Source organism: Platalea leucorodia, assembly GCF_965183815.1.
Source record: "Platalea leucorodia genome assembly, chromosome: 7".
Lineage (NCBI taxonomy): Eukaryota > Metazoa > Chordata > Aves > Pelecaniformes > Threskiornithidae > Platalea > Platalea leucorodia.
In genome coordinates, this window is record NC_138829.1 from 45,150,309 (window position 1) to 45,176,459 (window position 26,151).

The 26,151-nt window shown below is 41.2% G+C and overlaps 1 protein-coding gene across 4 annotated transcripts in view; it reads right to left on the reverse strand.

Annotated features, from left to right (window-relative positions):
- CKAP5 (cytoskeleton associated protein 5) overlaps positions 1-24,836 on the reverse strand; it is a 54,660-nt gene extending 29,824 nt beyond the window's left edge. For 3 of the 4 annotated variants that reach the window (XM_082318428.1, XM_082318429.1, XM_082318426.1), the window contains exons 1-14: positions 24,752-24,836; positions 13,958-14,049; positions 13,234-13,427; positions 11,880-12,086; positions 9,182-9,353; positions 8,006-8,138; positions 7,607-7,710; positions 7,108-7,221; positions 6,764-6,868; positions 3,971-4,060; positions 3,696-3,860; positions 2,750-2,878; positions 1,709-1,891; positions 613-726 (exon numbers count right to left, since the gene is read on the reverse strand). In XM_082318428.1, coding sequence (XP_082174554.1) covers positions 613-726; positions 1,709-1,891; positions 2,750-2,878; positions 3,696-3,860; positions 3,971-4,060; positions 6,764-6,868; positions 7,108-7,221; positions 7,607-7,710; positions 8,006-8,138; positions 9,182-9,353; positions 11,880-12,086; positions 13,234-13,427; positions 13,958-14,014 — 1,767 coding nt within the window. In that variant the 5' untranslated portion in view covers positions 14,015-14,049; positions 24,752-24,836. Of the gene's footprint in view, positions 1-612; positions 727-1,708; positions 1,892-2,749; positions 2,879-3,695; positions 3,861-3,970; positions 4,061-6,763; positions 6,869-7,107; positions 7,222-7,606; positions 7,711-8,005; positions 8,139-9,181; positions 9,354-11,879; positions 12,087-13,233; positions 13,428-13,957; positions 14,050-20,711; positions 20,729-24,751 lie in introns of those variants that run through there. The other variant, XM_082318427.1, reaches the window with a different exon arrangement.
- Between the last annotated feature and the right edge of the window lie 1,315 nt (positions 24,837-26,151).

Below are 26,151 nucleotides of genomic sequence, written 5' to 3' on the forward strand. Positions count from 1 at the left end.
TCAAAAATCTTGCAGATACATCTAGCAAAGCTTTAATACCTTTTTGTTACTGTTTGACCTGCAGATAGCTTAGTTTACCTGGTTCCCTACCAAGAAGATAGGCAGATGCTCAATTAACATGCAGAACACAATCATTTTCTTGAAGTGTAACTTAATATGAACATGGAATAAACTTGCATTAGTTCATTTAATTATTACTGTATTCTACTTCAAATTTCAACGTAAACTCTAGAATACTGTATTCTCAGGCTTTTCATACCAGACACCTTCAGCAAATCATGCATCCTAAATTACATATAAAGTAGTCACATTGTCACTTTTTTCACCTGTTCCTAGTTCAGGGACAACATGATATACCCTATTATATTAGCATGAGTTATTGTTTATATGGCCTAGTACCTACAACAGCCTGAAGAACAGGTGTATTTACCAGAATATATCAAACACCCGGTTTACCAGTTACGAGTTCCATTTAATCAAATGTATTGCTTTCCCTTGTCCTAGCAAAAAAACCCCAACCTCAGTGAAAAATTCTGCAGTGGCTGAAGAACTGATTAACCAAAGCTACTTATACAGAGGACTTTGTATTTCAGAGAACAGCAGAATACTCACCGAGAGCTCCGATTCAAATATTTCTTTGGTCTCTGGACCCTTCTTGCCTTTAGCCCCAGCACCTCCCATACCTGCAGCTACAGCTGGTTTGCCTTTCTTGGGTGGGCCTCCAGACTAGAAAGGAAATGGACAAGTTAATCAAGATCAAACAGGTCTCTAGTTCACCAGATACCAAAAGAACTGCTGTTTTTCCACACTGCTACATTCTTATGTCAAAAAGTACATATCTCTCTAGTACTGTAACAGCTGCAGGCAAAGAAATAGTTTTCTGCTAGAGCTTATTTAAATCATATGTTGCTTTCAGACTACCAGGTTTTATAAAACATGCATAGTAACAGGGACACAAAAGACAAAGAAAGATGAAAAGGGAAAGAATGTATGTATTTGTGAAGGCTCAGGGAATAATGAATTCATCTATATATTCTCTTATGGATACTGATTAGATATTAAACTTGTGACTGGTGTCTCTTTTCCAGGCTACCAGAGTATCAATAGATTTAATAAAAATAAAAAAACAAAACAAAAAAAAGAAGGATCCATTCTACTATTCACTTCCAGGTTTCCCACCTGGAGAAATAAGTAGGGTATTACAAAGACCATCTATACTGCTACTTAGGTAAATTTTAAAAATCCAAATAATCATTTTAAAGCAATACAGGCTATGGTTCAAATTATTTATGGTAACAAACTAAAGATAACACTGAAGAGAATACTCAACGCTTAAGTAGTAACCTTGCTAGTTATAAGAAGAGATTTTGATTTCAGCCAAGTATTACTGTACCACCACAGAGCACATTAATGTTACAACATCCGAGGCTCCTCTGAATGCCTCCAGTGGTCTATCACTACTTCAATATCAAAATCTGGTATTAAGACAAGACAGTTTGTATCATTAAAAACAGAAATTTCATCAAGCACGTTCTTGGAAAGTCCCAGATTCTTTTTGTTGTTGGGCTCACATACTCCTACAGAAGGACAGTGATTCCTCAGGGGAAGGAGACCTTCAACAGGCCACCTTTAATCTTCAATAAGTAACTGTCCGATGCAATGACAGACAACTGTGATTGTCAGACAATCTCTCGGGAATCTCTCTTACCTTCACAGCGGGTGCTTTTTTCAGTGGTCCTGGTTTGGTTGCTGCATCTTTTGTTTCTTTATCTCCACCAGTCCCTGAAAGAGCAGGGGTCTTTCCAGTAACAGGCTTGCCTTCTTTTTTCTCAGCAGCTCCCCCTGTCTTTTTACCATAAACCAGTTCTACCTTCTCAGCACACTCTTTAATCTGACAAGCAGGTTAAAAAAAAAAAAAAAAAAAAAAAGGAAAAAAGAGGGAGAGAAAAAAAAAAGAAAAAAGCTATTTAGCTGCCACAATTGGATGTACAGTGTCCCTTCAACAGTAGTGGCTCAAACTTAACTTCTCTGGAAAAAACATGAAGAGTTTAAGTTGTTTACTTCACAAAATTTTGTTATCCTGTGTTCCTTACAGTAGTAATGTTAACTAGTCAACGGCATCAGCCATCACTGTATTGGTACAATAATTTTCCTAGTTCAAAATGAAGTGCGTTTATACACACAGAAAGCATTGACACCCCCCCCCGATACTTACAGATGCTCTAAAGACTGATTTTTAGCACCTTAAATTAGAAAAATCATCATTCAGTCAACAAACCTGTCAGTTTATGCAAAAGCATGAAAATTTTGTTGTTGGAAAGTAATGCTTTTCAGACAACAAAGTGTTCAGAAACAAACAAAACCCCACAACCAACCAACCAAAGAAAACCCCAAACCTCACACAACCGAAAAACCCCCAAACCTCACAACCCACCTCATAGATAATACAGCCTGGAAGTCAAACAGATTCTTTACACAAGAATGAAAAGGTGCAATGTTAACATACTAATGTATCTTAGGTAGTGGAAATCAAAAGAAAAGATGCTTGATAACCTAGCAAGAAATAAAGAGATTTTCAGATTTCCTGCAACACCAGTAACTTTTAAGTAAAAAATAAATTTTTCAAAAATCTGTGATGAAAGTCATTAGCTAAACCATCCTCTTTAGCCTTCTCTAGCCTAACATGCATCTTAAATTGATAAAGGAAGCTTTTTTTTTTTTTTTTTAACAACATTTATGATAAACTCACCCGATCAAGCTTTAGTTTGTCTACATCTGCTAGAAAAGGATTCACAGCTTTCTCTCCAGCCACTTTCAAGGCAGTGCCTAATGCTTCAAATCCAGCATCTCTTACTTCAGGAGCAGAATCATTGATATGCTGCAGAGAAAGACAACTTGTATCATATGACTTGCTGCTCATATCTAAACAGATTCTTAAATCCATCTTCTGTATAAATTCCCCTCCCCTTTTTTAAAGTCTACATCTACTACAGAATAATTCTTAACATTCCAGTGTAGAAATAAAAAGGTTGTTCTTCACTTCTGTTTTCCTACATACTCATCAAGTCTACTGTTTCTCAGATTCAGCCAGTTTCCCATCTTTGGATCTTTCATACAAGAAGAGGGTAAACATTCATGCTTTAATAGATACTGCAACACCATGAAAGTTCACAGGGAGTTTGAAGTCCCACAACCCTGTTCAAATCTCCATTTTTGAAGCCAGGGATATTTCCCATAACAAGGAAAAGGCTATTTTGCCATGAGAAAAAAATTATACATCATTATTGTTTACAGTGATAAGTGTTCTAGTGTAACTGCAGTGTATGAATCAATGATGGTTCTTTTATTCATGGTAAATGACATGTAGCATTCCAACAAAAGCTTGCTAGAAATGTCTGCAAGAAGCAAGTGGCACAGTGCCCAGAAGTTTAATTGTTGTAAATCACTGTCTTAATCTATTATAAACTTGGCAAGTCTTCAGTTTCAGAGAAGGTAAGAAAAAGGAGACTAAACTGTTCCCATGACTGACAGTCATCTTCATGTTTGACATCAGTTAAAACTGACTCTGATGGCTACATAGCACACAAGAACTCTTTAATCCTTGCACTAACAGAAGGGTCTTTCTCCCAAAACAGTTCGATGCTTCACAAAACAGTGCTCGAGTCAATTCCAGAGAAGTACTAACTCTGCTTTACCTTGAGAAGTGCAGCACAGAAAGGTTTTAACAGGCTTTTTGGCAGAGTAGAAGGTGTGCAGTGACGGAAGCTTCTTGCAATGAAAAGGGATGTTTGTTGCTTAATTGTTGGGTTTTTGTTGTCCATCACTGCCAACACATCTTCACTTATGTTCTGCAATGTGGTCTACAGTGTTGGATAAAGAAGAAGTCATTAGTTTCAATAAAGTAAGAGAAAGGCAAATCAAAATTAGAGACCAATTCTCAGACAATGGGAAAACTGTCACTCTTACTTACTGTAAGAAATATTGCATCAATGGCCTCCTGCAGTGCCTGCACTACCTGAGGCTTCTTCTCTTTAAATTTCTCCAGGATTGTTGGAACAACCTATGGAAAAGGGAAAAAGGAACAAACAAAAAAGTCAATCCACTCTTCACTAATATAACTGGAAAGCCTGACAGTCTGCTCCCAGGTATTTTTCAGAGAAGCAAATAATGCAAACATCACCGATGCCCCCTCCAGGGGTACACAATCAGAGTATGAACTAGTTTATTCTAGCCAATCTCCAATATTAAATTCATTCTGGTCAATCTATTAGCAAATACAGATTTTTGAGCAATTTCATAGCAAAGCTAAACAAAAGGCAGATATACAAGTTCACATAATTACAGATGAATACACTGGCTCTACTGGTCTGGAACAGAGCAATAGAATGGAAATGAAACAATTTCACTATAAAAATCCAAAAAGGTATATAACCTGTCCACTCTTTCCCAGCTTCATGACAGTACTCAGCATGGCTCATTAAGAAGCCCTCATTTGACCCAGAGCTGACAAGACCATGGTTCTAAAGCAAACCGAATCCTTCCTGGAGCAATATTTTTCAGATCTATCACCTTGAAAAAGCACACCTGATACTAAACTATGCCACACTGGAATTTCATAGCAATTTATACCCAATCTAGCTGCGCAGTCAGTCACTGCTGAATAATAAAATAAATAAAAAATTAAAGGAAAAAAATAAGCAGACATTCTGATGTGCCAGTAATAAAAGCAGCTCCATTTAAGTATGGTCTCTGCAACAGTAAAAACTCAGTGAGCCAGAAACATGTGGAGCTTTTAATTGTGGAAAGCAGGCTGTTTTCAAGATTTTTATAAACATAACACAGCTCATAGTTTGGAAGCCTTACAGAAGTTATAAGCTCTTGCATAATGCAAAACAGATTTTCCACAGATAATGGGGAAATTATTAATAATTTAATAATTATTATAAAATCTTTAATAATTTAATTATTAATTTCCACATTAAAATATTAATAAAATAATTTCTACTCAGAAGCTATGAGATCTCAGCCCTCACGACATACAGTGACCTAGGCTCAGCTGGTACCCTTTGCTGGGCTGCAACTTGCAAATTCCCTGTTCACAAAGACCTTAGCACTAAAAAAAACTTCAGTTAACACAGAATGGCACCATAAAGACCCTCATACATGCTGCTGCAGGTGCTAGACACCCCTAAACCCTACAGAGAACAAAGTCATAGGAAGGACATATTTAAAATCATTAAGTCTCTGTTTTAGAAAATGCTGATAGCTAGAATGAATATTTTTTAACATGGAAGCCAGAAGCCATATCCTATGCGAGAGAGGGAGGGAAGGAAGAAAAGTCAGTCCAGGGCTCCAAAGGCAGTCAACAAAGGTGAAGTTGGGCCACGTGCACTCAATTACAGTGAGTAGTATGGTTCCATGCTTAATTTCGTCACTCTTGTTTTAACATAGACTGCAGACTGTAACATTACAGTCCTATATTTAACTAATAGAGTTTATAATAATCCCACAATCCTAGCAACAGTTCTGTTTTATAACACTTTGAATGCCCACTCTCAGGAGAAGTCTACATCTTCGTCACGAGTAAAGAAATCCAGCAAACAAATCAAGTGAACTAGTAATATGAGTGCTGGGATTATGCAATTCATAGCTGCCATTATAGTACTGAAAAAGTCATCTTCTCAACGCCATTTGCTTGGCAACCATGCAGCTATACCCTTATTTTAGGAGCTCGGCTTTTTCAATACTAACTCTGTAGCTATGAGGCTTAACCTTTAAAACAGAAATCAAATGTAAACAGATGTAAGAATGCTTCTTACAACTATAGACAGCTTTCAGAATGAAAGAGACTGTCTAAACTGTTGTTCAGAGTTCAGGAGACTTGAACGTTACTGAATCTTACTGCTTCAGAAACTTTCCAGTTCATCACAAAATATAACACTACTGGCAGACACATCAGTTCTCTCTGTCTCTAAGCTCTAACCCCATCACTCTTGTTTATCACAAGAAAAATTTGATTGAGCAGCTTAAAGAGCACAGCAACAGAGGCTTGAGAAACAAGTGAGAAAACTGCAACTAATTAAAAGCTCCCTTTCTTTCCAGAGGCTGGTTAAGCTTCCCCATATTCCCTGATATTAGCTGTTGGTAAGAGAAGAGTAGCAAAGGAGAACAGGAAAGAGCATTAAACTAGATCACCAGAACATTTTGGTACCAAAGATCTCAGTAGTTTGGCTACTTAAAGCAGACAAAAAAACCCCTCATAAAACCCAGACAACAAACAAACAAAAAACAAGCCCCACCAACAACCCTCCCCCACATTCAAAAAAACCCAACCAACCTATAATATACATCATGGAGCTGCTAAGTAGAATTCAGGTTCAGAAACTATCTTTTGCACTGTGGCCTACAAATACATTTCTGTGGGTGTATCTCCAGGATCAGGTAATGTAAATAAAGTTCATTTCATGGCAGAGTAATTCAGAGTTGTCTTAGCATAGAAGATTTATTGCAGCAGTATGCTTCATGCTGCTGAATGTGAATAAACAAGGTCCTTTTAACCTTAAGCTGAAAGAGATCTTGGCAGATATTTCACTGCTTGCTCCATTAAGGGGTAGGTAGGCATTCATAATTGTACAAAGAATACCTTTGATAAATACCAAGGTTTGACAGGCAAAACAAAAACAAAACAAAAAAAACCCAAAAACAACCCGTAAGGTGTCCAGCCTCAATAAAAACCAGAAAAAAAGTACATACTCTTACTTACATGCCCTGCATACTGTCCAAATTTCTTTCGGAGGCCAGAAGCTAGTCCAGCAAGGCATTTGGCAGCCAAAGCAACTAACATAACATTTGTATCCTTTCCAACAACCTGAAGAGAAAACACAAACACAAAAACAATGTTAAAGATTGAAAATTCAAGTTTCAGAGACATGGAAGAATTTCTTAGAATAGTTAGTGGGCCACAGATTGGGTTATTTCCACCACTGTCCCAGCTAATAATTTTCTACCCCTGAGTATTATCTCAACTGTAACTTTTAAGGTATAATACAAATAAATTAAAAAAAAAAAAAATTAAACCGTATGTGCGCTCTGGGTTTTATTTATTACCTTTTTGAGAACTTTCACCAAGTCCGCATAGTCTCCTGATTCCAATTTGGGATTTTTCACTAGCAGTTCAACAGCTTCTAGAGCTTCTTTCCTTTCTTGCCACTTTTTTGCTTCCTGCAGAGCAAATAATTTACATTTATTTATAAATGCAAACAGTTCTAGAGAAGCATACTTGCCACAAACCATAGATTTTAAAACTTAATTCTATCCTGAGAAAGCCAAAGTCTCCCTACAGTTCAACATCAATAATTGCAATGAAATATGAAACACAGTCCTTTCCCAGGACATATCTCAGCTCCTAAAAAAAAAAAAACAAAACAGCTTTCTTGCTGGTAAATCAAATTTTGAGACTTATTTATGATAGTCTATATTTTACTTGCACTGGTCTGTTATTATCCATGTAGCAGTGAAGCATACGTTGCAGAATGCCAGTAAGTCTTAAGACTCATTAGCTCCATATGTCATAGAATCAGCTGGTAGTATTTAAGCTTATGCTTACTATTTTCTCATAGAAGTCTTTGGGAAGCTTGGAAAGAATTTCTACAGCTTCAAGCAACTCATATGCGTCTACTTGTGGTACCGCCTCTTCCTCATCATCACCTCCTGCAACCAGAAGAAAGAAAATTTTAAGCAGAGTGAAAAATGAAATTTTGACTACAGCACCACCTAAGGTTCATTGTTTAAAAAGTACTATCAGCAGCTGTGATTTTGTTATTCCAAAGGACAGATACTCTTTCATATAAAGTTTTTGCCCCAGCCACATCTTCTTGTTGTGTACTGCACCCCACATGTTTTGCACCAGTTTAAGTAAAAGCACCTTTACATCTTAATGCATTCCTTCATAAATAATATACCAGTGATATACCTTCCAATGGAGTTCAGAGATTAAATAGTTTACCTCCATCTGCATCTCCTCCAACTGCCTGCTGCTGCTCAAATTTTGCTTTCAGTTCCTGTTGGGAACGCAGGAATCTGGTCTGCTTAGGAGCAGCTGATGACACTTTGACCCACTCTTCTTCCAGTTCTTTTAGCTACCAAAAGGGAAAACAATCATCGTATCAGAGACATTTTATACATACCCCAAGACAAGCAACGCTTCATGGCAAGCAATGGAGTTTTCCCATTTCAAAGCCAAGATAGCACTACCTTTCAAGGTCTTTTTTCTGCCACCAAAGAAGTGACTTCCCCTTCACGTTCACTATTCAGAAGCTTTTGACCAAGTATATCCACAGAACAGAATATCATCAACAAAAATATCAATGCAAGGCATTTACATAAGAATAAACTCTAGAACAGTCAGAATGATGTGTCGCCTCTGCAGAAGCTTTAAAATAAAAATGGCTGAGCATGAAGGAAGTTCTTTTTGTTACAGCTATGCTATAGTTACACACTAAAACTAAGATGAAACAAACATGTTGAGCTACATTTGATGAGACAGTTTGGGTTTTTTTAAACCATGCCTTTTTCTAGCAAGTTATTGCTTTCCACCTGAACACAATTAACTCAAGTGGGTAGGAGGGAAGAATGCATAAATAATTTATAAAGTTTTAAAATAACGTAATGTTCCATCTCCAATACCACAGTTATCTATCATAAAGGAACGCCACTTCCTGAAGTGGAACAGTCACATCCTGAGCACCACCAGAACAAGTCTGAAGGGTTGCGTAGAGGAAAAAACTTCAGGAAAAAAGAAAACTGAGAAGGAAAATGGTCAACTTGAAGACTTTCAGTGCAGGGGTCTTTTATAAAGGTAACCATTTGCCCTTGGGTTAGGTTAGGTCTCCAAGAAATACCATTCTACTGCTCAAATCCCCTCCTCAGTTTTGACATGATGCTTCCCCCCACAACTTCACATATATTCAGCGCAACAAAACATTGTCACAATTTCTTTACAAATAACAAAGAGGGACTAACATTTTAGGTAAAGTTACAGGAAGCTAAAAAAAAAAATAACATTGTTGTTACTGAAAAATTCCAACTTTGACTTTAAGAATGCCCAACAGCGCAGGATCAGGGAGGGGGAGCATGGAAGTGTTTTTTCAAATGTTTGGATACAGAACTACTTTCTGCCTACCTGAACAGAATTTATGTTCTGCAATGGAGGTCTCAGAGCATCCCTTATCCAACGGTAGATCTCCACAGCAAGGAGTTTGGCTTCATCTCGAACAGCCTTTTCCCGAGACTCGAAAAGTTTTGGCAATACTTTAATGATTGGCTTCAGTGAGATTATTTTTGAACCAAATTCACTGAAAATTAAAAACATGGAATAGCATCAGTGTCCAGGTAGGAACCAGAGAGTGATCTACCAATAATTTTCTTTTTTTTTCTTTAAACCATCTATGAAATGGTTCCAGTGCACATTTAGGGATTGTGTCATTTACTCAAATCATTATTATAGCTATTACTTTGTGAAGCTACTGAGCTACTGTAAAATTTAAAGAATATTTGCCTTATCATAATTACCCTCCACGCCCAGCTTGAAATTACAAAATCAGGCCTTTGAAATTACTTCAAAGCACTTAATCCAATCTGCTGCTTAAATCTGCTCCCTTGCGGGGGGTGGGGTGGGGTGGGGTGGCGGCACAGGAAGAAAAAAAAGAAAAAAGTGTCCTTAGACCAAAATTTGTATGACCTACTTTTTTTTTTTTTTTTTTTTTAAATCAGAATAGAATCTCCTTTGTCTATCCTTGGAGGCAAACTGCAGTAAAAGCATTAGTCACTTTTCCACTTGTTGGACCAGATAATTATAGTAAGCCTGGGTCGTCTTCACAGAACACACGTGTTGAAATATGTGCTGCTGAAAGGACACATAAAACAAGTTTCCCCAGCCAATCACCCTTCCCTGTCAGCATATTCTACATGTTGTTGAACTTAATACACTAAACTTCCTTTTTCAATCACTGCTGAATGAGAACATGAGAACCTTCTTTTTATACTCATAGTAAAGTTAACTGCTACAGTTCTTAAAGCATCATATCTAAATCACCCCAGAAGCCATAAAGTTTTTTGATTCAGAAGCATTTTTCTTTGAAAATTCTGAATTAACTTTTCCACTAATCACACTTTTTCTTCTGCTTCCCTGCAATCAGGTATCACATGAAAAGCTAGTAAAAATGGCTGCTCAAGAACTAAAACTTACATGTCTCACTTTCTAAAAATGCTAGTGCTAAACATTTTATTGACAAGCCCACTTTGAGAAATACTAAGTATTAAAAACTGCAAAAGAGGCTCCGGTCTTAGAAAGTACACAATTTAAATGCATAATATGAACAAATGAGTTGTCCAAGATTTTTATTTTTCTACCATGACTCAAAAAAAGAGCGTATTAGGAAAAGGGCCTATGCAAATTCTTTTGTTCTAACTCATATAATATTATCTAATTTATACAACGACACAAGAAAGAATAGAAACGTTAGCACAAGATAAAAACCACCAGAAGCTAAACTAGTTATGCACTCAAGCTACCCACCTAGGTACAACACAGAAATTTTGTTATCAATGCAGAAACCCTGTCAAAGCACAAGACAAATTTAGGTAGTAAGACAGCTCAGAAGCAGAAGATGAAGGTTAAAGTCAATAGGGCTCCATGGAAGAATTTGATCTTGCCATCTCAAAGATAATAAAATACTGCATATAAAAAAAAGGCAGATGTGGCACATTTTATAGGCATGGTTAGTTGAAAGATACTGAGGAAGGTTATGCAGGTTTCTAATTACACTGTACTGTTCAAAGGACATTTGATTAGATAAGGCAATTTAAAATAGCTAAAATATATTCTTAAATGTAGGACAGTAGTTTCACTTAGTAGAAGCATAGGTAATGTGCTAAGCTCAATACTTTATTCTGACTTCTATTACAGAGGCCTGAAACAATTAGTTTAACAAGGACCACCTATACATATGTCTCAGCAAGTCCTCTAAAAATTACCTAGCATAAGACACTCTCCATCTATATTATGCAGTTTTCACATGAACTACTTTACTCAGAAAAAAGTGCTCTGTCCATTAATATCAAAATTATCTGCTTCCTTTAAAAAAAGAAAAAAAAAATCTAATGGACAGTGAATTATATATACACCAAGTATAAGAATTTGATAAAACCCCAGATTTTTCACTCAACTCAAAGGCAGCAAACATACTTGAAGTGGAACAAAAAAAGATGTTCCAAATCTAATCTTGAAACCAACTACCCCAATCATAATTAAATTGGATTTGATCTTTAGGGAGCATTATCGGCTTTTCTTTTTAAGGAATTATTATATGGACAATGGAAACTTAACGTGCAATGAGCTTTTTTCCTTTTTTCTTTTCTTCCAAAAACACACATCATGTACCCAATTAAAGATGCTCACATCAGTGAGGAAAACAGTGGGTGTTTTTAAAAAAAAAAAAGACTTTGTAGTTTTCCCATCAGTGAGTTTATTTCAGCTATTCAGAAGAGAAGCTCCACAGTCTGGAACAAGACACACTAATCCTGCCCTTCTTTCAGAGGTCCATTGTAAAAATGGAAGTTTGGTAAACAGTTGCCATGAACTAAAGTGATCCAGATGATACTTGTACAACAAAGACATCCCTCACATCTAACAAATCCCATGATGCTCTCAACTGTTGTTGTCAGAAAATATCAGTTCAGTAAAGATACATCCTATTCAACAATAACAAGGACCTGCTAAAGACTTAAGCAACAAATTAGACTCTATGTACTGCTGGGGTGAGGAGAACAGGGGAAAAAAAAAAAAAACCCAAACCACAAACTAAAAACTGAAAGCTTACCTTAGTGCTTTCCTCAGTGTCTCTATACATGCTACTATGATTTTCGGGTTTTTGTTGTCCAGACCCTTTAGTAATTCTTCTTGTACTGCCTCCCCTTTCTCAATTTCTATATACATTAGACATATATCTAGACCCAGCTCTTTTGCTCTGGCTTTTGGTTGATTGAATACTTTATTTACAACTCCAGACGCTACTTCTCCTGTTGTCCTGAAAGATGAGAGAGTGTTACTCTTGGAACATTTAAGTGAATTAGGTGTTCTACACCGCTATCCACAGACAAAAGCACACACAACACCCAGAACATGGATTAAAACTCAGCAAGTCCTCACATAATAGGGACTAAATTCTAAGTTAACCTTGAAGGTAATAACCTTTTGTAAAGAGATGACTTCAACCTCTAGTTTAATCAAAAGAACTCCTGCAGACTAAGTGCTAGTTAACATGTTCCTAATATTGAATGACACCAGACAGTGAATAGTAGACATTTTCTCAAAAGTGTTATTATGTCATTAATAGACATTAGTTAAGGTCCACAAATAAATGCCATTTCCTGGAGTAGCATATGTTACAGTTAACTAACATATAGCATTGGTGCATAATCCCAGCACAGAACTTCACATCTATTTCAAAGCTTCTAATCAACTAAATCATTTACACGGCTTTTACAGCAAGGGGTCTGGAAGGTTGTTAGGTTTTTAAACACAGCTTTGGGTTTGTTTATTTGTTTTTCAAATAAGACTTCCCCCCCCCGCCCCCATTTCATCAGGTCACAAAGTCAGTGGACCAAAGCACTCATCTGGCCCATTAGGTGTTTTTACTTCACCCTCAGGAGTACAGGCTATTTCATGGGCTAGACAACAGCGAAATACTAAAAAACATCCTGTGAAGAAATTGGCAGGTATGAAGATTCACATTAGTTAAGCTGGATGCAACACTGCATAAAACATAACTACATTTTATTTCATGGATGAATCACACAAATGTCTCCCTGGGAAAAAAAGGTTCCCTGTACGTATAGGCTGTTTTAGTCAAACAAGAACAGGGATTCCAGTTCACAGCACCTATACCACCAAACTACTGATTCACTTTCTCTACCATTTCAGAAATCTTTACTATTGCCTTTAGTAGTTTCTTTGAACATTGTAAGCAATTTCTGACAAGTTAATATTCACAGAGTCCAACTACAGGGAAAGCCTACAATCTGGCAAATTGTCTACAACAGAAACCAAGTTCTGCTCTCAACAGTAAAGATCAGAATTGGTAGCGGCCACTGTACAATTTATCTGCAGCCTTTCTCAGAGAGAGACGTTAAACTGTTGTAACAACTTACTAACAGCACGAAAAGGCTACTTACTTCCCAGCTACATGAGCATTTTCAACATAAGCGAGCGCTGCTTCCAGTCCTTTCAACTGAGCCACTGCATTGGAGTCTGTCACAAATTTCTTTATCAACCCAAGATACTTAGACCATTCAGGACTCTTTTCATCATCTATCTTCTGGAAGAGCTTAAGGGCTTCTTCATAACCATTTAATCTGGCTTTCCACAGCTGGAAGCAGAAATCAGACATTTAAATGTTGTGCTGGTACAATCTTAACTCACCAATTTCACAAAGCTCTTCAAACAGAGTTGAAAGTGTGCTCAGTAAGCTGGCGTCTGCAAGATTTCTCTTCAATGCCTATATGAATAATGTGCAACAGGACAAAATACTCGTTCTTCTCCTGCCAAGAATGATCTGGATAGAGAGATGCCAGTCTTCCCCACTGCTCTAACAACCACTGATGAGTAGGTGGGAGCCCAACAATAGTTTCAGCTACAGATGAGTAATTTCTCCACATGAATGAGTGCACTGATCTTTCAGTGCACAAGCTTACGCCATACAGATTATCATGCTACTAAATTCTGCTTAATATATGATATTCAGCCTCTAGGTTGGCTAGAACTGATGCAGTTTCAGATCTGTTATACACATGCTGTGCAGCTGTTGAGGTTACCTAACTATAGTGTACTTACGTAGAGGAGCAGAATCATAACAGCAGAGATATACAGCAAGCCAAACCCAAACACAAGATTTCCTACCTTGTGTTCACATTTCTGGTCAATGGGCAGTTTCATCCACTCACTGTCGTCCCCCATTGTAATTCAGGTTCTCTCTATAATTACAGTAATTCCTGTGGAGATAGGGATGAAGTGAGAACACACAAAAACATGTCAGGTGCCACTTGCAACATCTACTTAAAAAAAAAAAAAACAAAAAACCAAAAAACCAAAAAACACCACACCCCCCCACCCAAACACCAAAACAAGACAATTCTGTAGCAAATCTTATTGCTAATGTGCAACCCAAGCTTGTAATTATATTTAGATATGCACTACTAAGACTAGACCACTATTTTGTTAGCACTGGAAAGCTACCAGAAGCCAGTAAAGATTAGACAGCAGCACAATTTGTAATATTTCAGACACTAGAAGTCTCAATCTGTGAAAGTTTTAGTAAGCTGAGAAGGCATGCAGAATATAACCTCATCTAAGCTTGAGGAAGAGTGTACTATGATTAAGGCGCTAAAATGAAAGGAGTACCCATCAACACCAGAAAACTGACTCTTACTGACACGTGCTTTCAGCAACAGGTGCCATGAATCAGTGTCAAAAAATAATCGGGTGCTAGTGTAAGGACAGCCATTTTAACAACTTTACAAACAGCACAATTGAAATGAACAGTACCGTGAGAGGAACAAAATCCATTTTTGCAAGCTGGCCACTTTATGCCCTAATTCTAATGTAGCCAGCGTCAGCAACTGTCAACAAGAGATCAATTTCTTACCACACACAGGGCTCAAATCCTTACTCATTCAAGTTCCTAAATGTTCTCCTCCTCCCTCCCTTTCCTTTTTATTAAAATGGGAATACTGACCATTAGGGTACAAGAGATGAGACCTCAGGCTCAATGCCCATCTCAGACATATTGTACAACTAACCTGACTGCTCAGAGAATAACAAGAGAATGTGCCTGATGCAGGGAGATCAGCAAAATGAAAATAGCAGCAGCAGTAATGAGGGGTCCCAAAATTATACAAACAAAATCAAACCAAAGGAGGAGTAACACATTCCAGCACACCAGTTCAAATGCATAGACAAAGATGACCAAAATTCTAAAAACTGGCCAGCATATACAACAATTTATCACTAAAGGCATATAAATACACAACACTAGCAGAATGTTCCTAATGCAAATTCAGCCTATGCCAGCAAAGCTGCATACTTTAACCTACAAAGTATTTCACCTAATGAACAGAGGTTCTCTGCAGAAAATTAACCCCTAGAATTAGGAGCATAATTTCACTGGTGTAAGTTAATATAATCAAGTTTTCCAAAGCCTTCTGTCAGCCACACAACACTAACGTGCAACTAACTCAATAGCAAAATTATGCTAGCAACAGTCCACATTAAAAACAATCTTTTTTCTTCCTTCCTGGATTAGTTAGAAGACACTTAAAAAAAAAGATAACAACCCAACTCCCTAATAATTAAAAAAAAAACCCAAACCCCTCACCAGCCACCAACACCCATACCAAACTACACTAAGCTTACCTTAAATACTTATAAATTTCTATGGATGTTAATACTGTTGTCACTATAACTGCATAAACCTACTAATTTGCCCAATGGCAATAAAACAAAAGTCAATGTCAAGACAGAAGTTGGCTATGCATATAAAAAACCATAATAATGCCTGCAGACTCTTTGTCCTTCTCATTTCACAGTGATGTGGATATTTTTTCTTGACATCAGCACAGTGGTACTGAGAAGTTTGCTTTTTAAGCAAAAAAAAAAAAAAAAAGTTGAGAAGACCAAAGATGAAGACTTAACCCCTAGAACTATAAACCACTGAGAATGAAGGGATCACTCGGCTCATTATGTAAGTAGTACACAGAAGTGAGGCTACCTAAAGCCCATTCTACTGAACCATTAATTGCGGTACACTATCTTTTAAAATATACAACTTATTAGAAAAAGCTCTGGGTTAAATACTGGTGACATCGTGCCTTGATGTCAGGAGCTGACAAGGAAAAGGTACCCTGACTTAAAAGTTACAATGAAAATAAAACTCAAGCTTTGAAATGCCATACCAAAACCAGACAATCATAAGACATCAACAGGGCAAGTGAGTTACTATGTCTTTTTGCATCGAAGCCCCACTACCCTTTTGCAAAGTATCCTGTTTTCATCTGTTTAAACTCTTCTGAAACTCCCCTGCTTTCTTTTTCTCTGCCCAAATCTCTCATTTGTTCTCCTATCCCCTACTTCAGCCTACTGAAAGAGAGGGTTCAAAATTAAATACAAGTCAACAGCCTCCCGATTCAAACTCAATGCATTTTACCTATTTAAAAAAAACAAAACCAAACACCCCCCCAAACAACAACAAGCCACCCCACACAGAAAAGCAAGACACTCATGGCAAGCATGAAGGTGGGGGGGTAGAACTATATCCAGCTCTATGACTGTGATGATTTCTCTCCAAAAGCAAAAATGAGACTGCATTCACATTAACAACTTTTCAAATAGCTCACCTAGCAAAGGATGCAGGAATGCCCTAGCATGAACACAGTTACAGCAGCAGACTTCCTTCTGTCATTCAAGTTAGTTCTGCTGCCAAGCGCCATCAGTGGAGACGCAGCTTTGCCAGTATAAGCTGTGTTTGCATCAGGAATACCTTCATCTTACCGTACCACTATAGAAATAATGGGGTACTTCCCCAGTGTGGATGCAGATGACATAAATAGACACAGCGGTCTCTTCCCAAACTCACACGTGCCTTTGCCAAGAATAAGCAGAGTGAACTTAACAGGAAACCAGGTAGTTCTGAATCTTGCTTGGAAACTTGGAGGTAATTCAAGGCATTACTTGCCTATATCATTTCGTTGAGGAAAGCATAAGGTACCAATACAAGGACAATAGTTATTCACAAAAAAAAAAAAAAACAAACCAAAAAAAAAACCAAACAACAACAGAAAAAGAACTAAAGCACTAACACACCTGCCAGCAGCAGAAACACTAGAATAAAGACTCTTGGTACCTGTACTAAGACAAAACCCCATCTACACCCCATTCTTTTAGAAAACTGTCAGCAGCATGAACTTCCTACTTCAACAATAAAAAGAAACGTTTATTTCTCTCCAGAGATCTGTTCCACCAAGGAAAGTCTTACTTTCTTTTACTTACTTTTACTTAAGCGATTACCTTACTACAATCCTAAAATCAGTTCAAACCCTAAAGTCAGAAGCAACTCTATTAAAAAGGCTTGTTCATTGCAAGGCTGATATCAGTTTACAAGTATTTTTACCCTTACACATATACAACAGTTCATTGCTACAAAGCGTGACCTCTTGCTTGTACACTCTAGTGATGTATTATAGAATCTAGAAGAAAAGAATCTAGGATTTCTATTCTCAACATCACGATGTCCTTACCTTGGGGGGGAGCACACGTGATGGGACAGACACAGGGAAGGGAGATGGATGACCATGAAACAGTGTGTTTTTTTCTCACCCATTCTTTTTCAGTCTGGTTAAGTCAGTTCCCCTACTATTTTTAGTCGTTAACATTTACAATGGTCCCTTCAATTATAAAATGGGTTAAGTTGCCTTCTGTGCTGAATCTGACATCTAAAAATAGTGATAAAATTATACTGCCACCCCCCCAATAACTTACAAATCCCTTTAGAACAGACAGTTTATCAGAAAGTATTCCACAGTCACAGAGGGAGAGCTCCTTCTTAAACATCCCATCTTTCTAGCTTCACCACTGCTCACACCTGTCCTAATGCCAAGATCTTGTACTGCCTACATCTTGCATTTACCAGAATAAAAGACTGTTGTTTTTCCCTTCAATTAAGTCACTGGGTTCTCTACATTCATAGAATATCCCACATTTGACAAAAAGGGTTTTTTTTTTTAAAAAAAGCTTTTTTGCAAAGACATGTAAACCTCCAGCCATTACTTCTCAACATCCAAAAAGTAGCCTCATTATACAATAATGCAGCTACATTATGTTATTACTAGTGAATTTGCAGCAATGAAGTGTTTGACCTACATAGCTTTCTTGTTACCACAACTCAGAACAATCACATTTAAGTCTTTCAGTAACAGTATTCATTTTGGTAGAATCCAGAAAACATGACCTCCGAAGTGACTGGACCACCAAAATGAGTTTTGTGAGAGAGGTTTGTTATTAACGTGGTCAGTACAACATTTCCAAAAGCAAGTCAGCTGAGGAATCTGCAATGGAGATGAATAACAAATCCTCCCTGACAGTTCTTGGCAGGACAAGATCTTATATTATGGAGCAGAGAGAAAATGAAGACCATCAAGGGAAGAGGAGGATGTCTTTCAAAGGGAGATCACGCAAAAGCAGCAAAAGCAGAAAATATTTACAAGGCAGCACAAATGCAAGAATTTAAGATGTAAAAGTGAGAATTCCCCACTGAATATAAATAAGTTTAGGAAACAAATTTATTAACACATGAAGAGATTATGGGAAAGTGTCAATACATGAAAGTTTGGATTAACCACGCACTGCTCTGAACAGCTCCTACTCAGCTTCTAAATCAATGCTTTCTCCGCTACAATTTTTGAGGGCTGAATAGCATCAACCTTACAGCTTCATAGTATGGGGTACCGCTAAAGAAAATCCTTTCATCATAAACATCCTGAAATGTAAATGTTTTATTTTGAAACATACATTTATCACCTATCACTATGTTTTATTGTGAAGTTTCAGCTTCCAGACCATTTTCTACAGAAAACGTGCAATGGCAAACTAGGAAGCCATTTTACGCTAAACAAAAACAGATGTTTATTGATACTGATTGCCCACTCCTCCCTACTCACTTCCACCTACTGAACACCACCATTGCACAAGAACGGCATCAAGCATTTTGATATTTTGAAAGCTTCTCAAAAACTTTACTCGAAAGAGTAAGTTCTGAGAAAGCAAGATAGGTCTTTTTAAAGGAAAAAAATCTGTTTGAAACGTTCCTATACTGTAGGGCACATAATTGGAGAGTGTGTAGCTGTATGTCACATTTCAGATGAAACTATACTTCTCAGTAGACAGTTTTCTGTCAGTAGAGCCCCCAGTTTTCCTAGCAGAAATTTTTATTTGTTTAATGGCAGTTTTGGGTCACATTTACTCTTTGGCTCTGAAAAGACGAAGTTTCACTTTCTTAGAAGTTTAGCCTAGCATGTTTTTGGTATTTGCCAGCTAAACCTTCTCATTAGATACAACATAAAGTAGCTCAGAAAAAAAAGGTTGAAAAATTCAAGTAATCATAACATAGTTACATTTTTATTTTAAACAGCACCTGGACACACTAAATATTTTGAAGAGCACACAAATCCAAACTATCGCCTAATCAGTCAGTGAAATAATGCAATTGCTTTAGTAAGTTCCACATAATCAAAAGGAAAATTGAAGTCCAGCTAACAATCCTGAACTACAGATACCTGCAAAAGCAGCAAAGAGTCAGAAAAACTTTGTCAGACTGCAAATGTGCTTTTCAGCTTCAGTCCACATATCTTTTGATGACAGACAAAAGAACAAGAGGATTAAAAAAAACCCACAGAAGATTATTTGCTGCTTAGGCAATAAAAATTTCCTAGGATTTTAAAGGTTGGCGTTTTCAATTAAGAGATTAACTAGAAGTTGTGAGATACACAGACTCTTGATGAAAGGAAAGCAGGACCTCAGAATAATGAAAAAGAAATATGATAAATGTATGCTAAAAAGGAATTGTTTTTCAGGTTGTGGAGTAGATGGCACCTGAGAAACTACTGCTTCAGCAGCAATGAAATGGCATTCAAGAATAAACAGCATTAAATTATCTCTTGCCTGGTCTTAACTCTATGTCCTAACTCAGCTCAGTGACATCTTAATAGCACAAATGGCAAGTTATTGGTAAGGGAGATAGATAGATACTTAATTTCTCTGGAAAAATAAGTTTTAATACATGGTCTCTGGAAGTAACTGAGGCTGTTCTTTTCCACGCACCTAAAAGTGAGAGACAAAGCAAAATGAACTGACCTTCTGCTACAGCTAAGAGCAAAAGCGATTCCTTACTGCATGGGTAAGCCCGGAGCAAAGCCAGTCCTACAGAGCAGAAAGGGGCAAGAGGGAAAAGGGCAACCCACAGGCAAGTTTGTGTGCACTGACATAATTCTAAGGGTGGCCAGCTGGAGTCAAAGATGTCAGTGGGGCCGCGCTTATTAGCTGCAAACTCCCCCATCCCTCAAGGTGTTTACAAAGCGCAGGCATGGAAAGGCTCATGTGATGTTCTTTAAAACGACGGCCTGAACTGCTGATGAAGGAAAGCTCCATCACGCCCCAGGACCGACCACCAGCTCCCTCCTCCTTCAAGGGAAGCACCCTCCAACACAGCAGCACGGCCTCCCCCCGCCCCCCAACTAGCGGCGCCCCCGCCGCCCCAGCACCTTCCAGGGGAGCGCCCCTCCACTTTTGCCCGCTCCGCCCGCCGGCTCCCCGCCCGCAGCCCCAGATGTCCCCCTCCTCCTCCTCCTCCCCCCGCCGCGGGCCCCACCTCCCCCGCACGCCGCAGCCCGGAGAGGTTTCCCGTTCCGCGGCGGCACCGGCAGCGGGTATCGGGCACAGGCCGCGGCCGGGGCTCGGGGCAGCGGCGGGCCGGCAGCGGCGGAGCAGGCCGCCCGCCCGGCATTGTTTCTGCCCGCCGCCCCCGCCCGAGGGCCGGGCCGGGCCCCGCCAGCGCCGCCGCCGCGCACCGCCCGCGCGGCTCCGCCGGGCCTCGCCGGACACTCACCCTGACAGCTCCGGGCCGGCGCCGCGGCGGCAGCGGGCGGGGAGCCGCGGGCTGGGCCGGGCCGGGCCGGGCCGGGCCAAGCCCCTCCCCGCCGGCGGGCGGGGCTCGGGGCGCCGCGGCCGCACCTGGGCGGGGAGCCGGCCCGCGCCGGGGCCAGACAAAGGCGGGCAGGGCAGGGCAGCGCCGGGCTCCCGGCCCCGCCGCGCTCCCCCCACGGCAGCCCCGGGCGCATCGCGCCCCGCTTCCCTCCCCCGCAGCCCGGCCCCCGCCGAGCAGCCCTCCCCCGCGGCGCCGGCGCGCAGGCGGCAGCGGGCGCTCCCCGGGCCTCCCGGCGGCCGCGGTGCCTGCCCTGCGGCTGGGCAGCGGCCGCCGGACCGCGGTGGCCGGGGAGCAGCTTGGCCCGCCGGGCCTGCTCTTCTCCTGAGTCATCCCCCTGAACACCCGGGCCCGTCAGAACAATTCTTCTTGGTAACAGAGGTCGCTGCGGTCACGTTCGAGCATGGAGCAGGCGTTATCGCGGGCCACCATCATCCAGCAACCCCCAACTGAAGCAGGGAGCAGTTCTGAAACCCGACAGGAGGAACAAGGCCTGCCAGGAGGAACGAGAAACGCAGTACCTTCCAAAGGAGGTATGAATGAACAGTCTGGCACCATACCATCACTGCACTTCATGTTCTGCTGCGAGATGTGTAATGACAGTGCTCCGGTGGAGCTGATTCATCAGCAATCTCTCCGGCCCATCACCTGACATTTTGAGATGCCTTTTCTACAGTGACAATAGCAACTGAAGAAGCTGGTATGGTGGAAACTGGGTGTCAATAGCTTCCTCCCGAGAACAGCATCAAGCCATATCATGCAAGGCTGTGTTTCTTCAGACATCTTCTTAGCTAGCTGAAGAAAGAAGCCTCTTCAAGGCACTGCAGCACCAGCCGCGCTCCCCACTGAATAATCGCCCAAGTTACTTTTTCTACCATCTCAACCTCCCCCCCCGCAACAGGGCGGCACCAACACGCACAACAGCTTCTGCTTTTCAGCGGTTGACATTCGCAGCAACCGAGCTGTCATAGAGACAACCCCAAACACCGCACAACTACTCAGGTCAAGACACTATTCAAACAAGCCACAGCAACGCTGCCCAGTGCAAGGCAATGATTAAATTAAACACAAGGGCAGAAGGCTTTCCTGGGTCAGGCTTTAGAACTCCACCTCTGCAAGATGAGCCACTGGAGCAGTCTACAACAAAGCATCAGCAGCAACACCACATTAGTCTTAGACTATGTTGTCTTGAAACCAACCATTCAGTTACAGATGCAAATGGCTTTAATGCCATCCTACTCTGGCAGAGACTTCACAAACCATTTACATTAACTAGTTTACAAACAAATTAGCAATGCAAGTTTATACATTTCTTTTAAAAACCAGAAAAGGACATCTGCTGATACCATGGAACAGAGGAGAGAGAGGAAGGGGGGGAAAAAAGGGAATAAAATGATCACTGACCATGATTTTGAAAACCCTAATTAAAAGGTTTACAAGTATTTACATCTCTCAAGGGTCCTTCAAGTCGTATGTCCTACACAACAAAATCTTCCAAATTAGATACTTAAGATTGAGATACAGTTATCTCTACTCCACAAAACATTCAGAGCAGTTCCTAATTGTTTGTACTGTTCAAGATGCTCGTAAGTGATCTATAAAAAGGGGGAAAACAGAGGTGCTGCAGTTTGCGGATAACACAATCGGGGTAGCAAGAAAAAAGAAAAAAGGATTGACTGAAACAGCTTACAACTGTGCCAAGTGAATTTCACCTGTAAATTTATCACCTAACACACACAGTGATGCAAAAGAGAGAAACAACTCTTAACATTACACTGGAAGTCAGGTCTTCTGAGCTGACAATTAAATAGGAACACAACCTTACTGTTTTAACAGACATCGGTATGAGAGTATCAGCTCCACCATGGCAGATCAAGTTTTCAGAGGCACAGGCCCAGATTACACAACTGGCCAATACCAGGGAAAGGACAAGAGCCAGTGTGGAAGTTCAGTCCCACCAAATACAAGTCATATGCGTAGGAGAATCAGTAATCACATTCCATTACCATGCATTCACTTTTTTATATCAGAATATCAAATGAGAAGTCTCACATCAGTACCGATTTAAAGCAATATGACTAACTCTTAATTTCCCATGCTTCTGAAATCCAAGTTTCATTTATTTTTGTGCAGGTGGCATATAAATAATTTTTTTCCACAACAGGTCCCCTAGTTAATGTTCCCAGCTTTGTATTCTTGAGAATTACCTTCAATACATCTACAACAATTTGTTTAGAACCAGTTCATTGTACTTGAAGGCCATCTTTTGTTGATTCTGCTTTGATATATCACTCTCTCAATGTTGCTTAAAAAGTTTAACTCTATTGCAACTCTTGAAATGTGGGGGGGAAGAAGGTGCATCTCTAAGTTTTAAATGGGGGAAAGCTACCAAAACATCAAAGTTTAAAGAAAGGCCAAGCCTGAGGCAAGAAAGTCAAACCAAATTCTAACTTTTGCACAATCAACTGATCTGATATTGGACACCAAAGAGCCAAAACTATAAGGGCAACTTGCACCCAATCATTCTTCTGACTTGACCCTATCGCAAAGATTTAATAATACATTTTTATGAGTAGCCTTTTAGAATACTTCAATATTTGAGACTCTCAGCATTTGGAAATATGCATCTTTACAGTTTTGAATCAATAGATGTGTTAATTGAAAGTCTATAGCAATGCTTTCTCTGATACATGAGTAATAAATAATGATGGTCTCCCAAGGCTGGTAGCCCAACATCCCAACAAGTAGTCATCCCCTTCTTGTCTGCAGAAGGCAACTTTAACAGCACTGCAGTTTAGCAGAAGTACTGGAAGATGCAACACTAAACACAAAATAATAAATCAGCAAAAAAGCAAAACTGCAGAATAATTAGGTAGATGATACACACCGAACACAAATCAGTTAGAAAATTGTAGCAGATGAATCTGTGATTTTTTTTTTTTTTTAAATTTTATTTTTAGAACAGAGTCCAGGTCAGCTTAAGGTGCACAGAAGTTTCATTCCTCAGCCTCTGCTACACAAAATTTTGGGTCTCTCACTGACAGTGGTCCAAACTGAGGAGGAAAACACTGGACGCACCAACCTGAAAGCTACTGTCTTAAGAAGAAACACAAGACTTTGACTCAGAAACAGAATCAAATGAAACAGAAGGGGGCGGGGGGAGACACGTTCCTGTCCAGACCCTCTTCACATACACTAAAGAAGATTCACCAGGAAGCACCTCCCGGTGAGGGGCCCTGGAGATCCAAGCCTAACACCTGCGCCCAACAACAGAGCTATAGAAATGGAGATGAGCTCATGCCTTTCGCTTTAAGATTAGAATCACCTCAGGGAACATTTTCCTCAGATCATTTTAGAGGGGAAGCCAATCCCGCACGCAGCCTCCTGAAAGGCACGCTCGGGGGACAGAAGATGCCAGGTCCGTATTTCCCTCGAGGAGCGTGCGGAAGGGGCCGAGCCCGGCTCCCTCACCGGCCCCCGGGCCCGCCCTGCCGGCCGCCTCCCAGGCAAGGCCCCAGTAGCTCCCAACCGCGCCTGGGCCCACAGCGATGACACGAAGGAGGCGACCGCAACGCAGCAGCCCAGGCCGCGGCTCCCTACAGGCCCCGACACCCCCGCTCCGCGGGCGGCCTAAGCGAGCGGCGCCCCGCAAGCCTCTACAGCGCGGCGCCGTACAGGCCGCAGCCTCCCACCGTCAGCGGTCGCGGCCCTCGCAGCCACGGGAGCGGCTCCAGGCGAAGCCCGCGGGCCCGGGTCGCTCCCGCGGAGGGATGCCAGCGCCGCTCAGCACCGTGCCTCGCCCAGTCCCCAGGTGGGACGGGGGAGGCTCAGGCCCAGCGGCGGGGGGAGGCCTACCCCGCCCTCCTGCGGGCCCGGGGAGCCGCGGCGGGCGGGGGAAGGGACCGGGCCCCCACCAGGGAAGGGACAACGACGGCGACTCTCACCTGGGCCCCCGCGGGTCGGGCGCGGCGAGTATCCGGCCGCTCCTCGGCAGGGTTTGAAATCACTAACACCGCCCGCACCTCCCAGTGTCCTCAGTGCCCATTGGCCGGCGCCGGCCCCACCCACGCCCGCACCCGCGCGCTTTATTGGTCCGTTTGAATCCGGCAGCGGCGACGCGTGCTCCGCGCCCTCCTGAGGCGGCGGCCGCCGGGCCCCGGGGGGAGACCGCGCCGCGCCCCCGCTCGCTGAACACCGCGACGTGCCGGGGAGGGAGCCCGCCGCCCCCGGCCGCTGCTGCGGGGAGAGTCGGGCCGGCCCCGGGGCGGCTGTGGGGCGGGTGCGGCCTCCGGAGCAGCGCCTGGCGCCGGCACCGCTGGCGCCCGGAGGCAGCCGTGCTGGGCCGCTGGACCGGTCGCCTTCCGCAAAGGGCTAAAGCAGCTCTGAGCTGGCTGCATTCAGCTTTCGGGAACATCCCGTTATGAGGGAAGGGGCTCTCTCTTCTTTAATATCTTTAATAGGACTAGTGAGTTTGCGAGCAGTAGCTGTGTGCTGTTGGGGTAAAGCGTGTTTGCCCTCCTTTGTTTCTTCACTTCAGCTGAAGCAAAGGGAAAATGCTTAGGGGTTATCAGAATAGAAGGCAAGGGCCAGGAGAGCGCCATCAGCACAAATGCAATTAATCTTACAATGCCATCTCTCCCCACCACACTGCATAAGCATCATAATCACCTCACTTTTTAAAAAAAATTGATGTCTCTGCATTACCTCAGTGAAATCGCTTCTGCACTGTGTGTCAACTGGGAAATGACAGGAATAAAGCTAAATTGTTTTAAATGTTTTTGGTACTTCTTTCATCAGAAAGGGACAGAATGGGGTACAAGATTAGCACCAGTACTGCAGTGTCAGTTATTACTGAATGTTTCATTCATTATTCACCCTTTTGCACCATTTGAACTCCTAGTTATAAAAAAATACAACAGAATCTTGAACAAAACCCCTTACAGACAGAAAAGCAGCTCTTCTTCAGAGCTTTATTTTCCGCCGGGCAGAGGCTTGAGACCACTACAGTCCTAATACTTTCCAAAAAGAGGAACATCCTCTCCTGTTGCCATGTTATAATGGTAACAAAAAGGAAAAAAAAGCAAGGTAGGGGCAGGGTGAGAGGTATTATGTGTACGCAGGAATTTGCAAAAGTGCATCAGTGTGGATATTTGGCCCTTGATTCAAAGCCGTAGTGGCAGAAGTGTGTGTTACAATCAGATTATCAAAATAACCCAGATCCATTCCTACCTCTTTGCTCCTCTCATATGGAGCAAAGTTGAGGTTCTGTGCAAACAGGTCTGGGAGCTCCTCTTTCAAAGGAGAGTTCAAATAACATGCATGATTCACAACCAAAAGCCAGGCA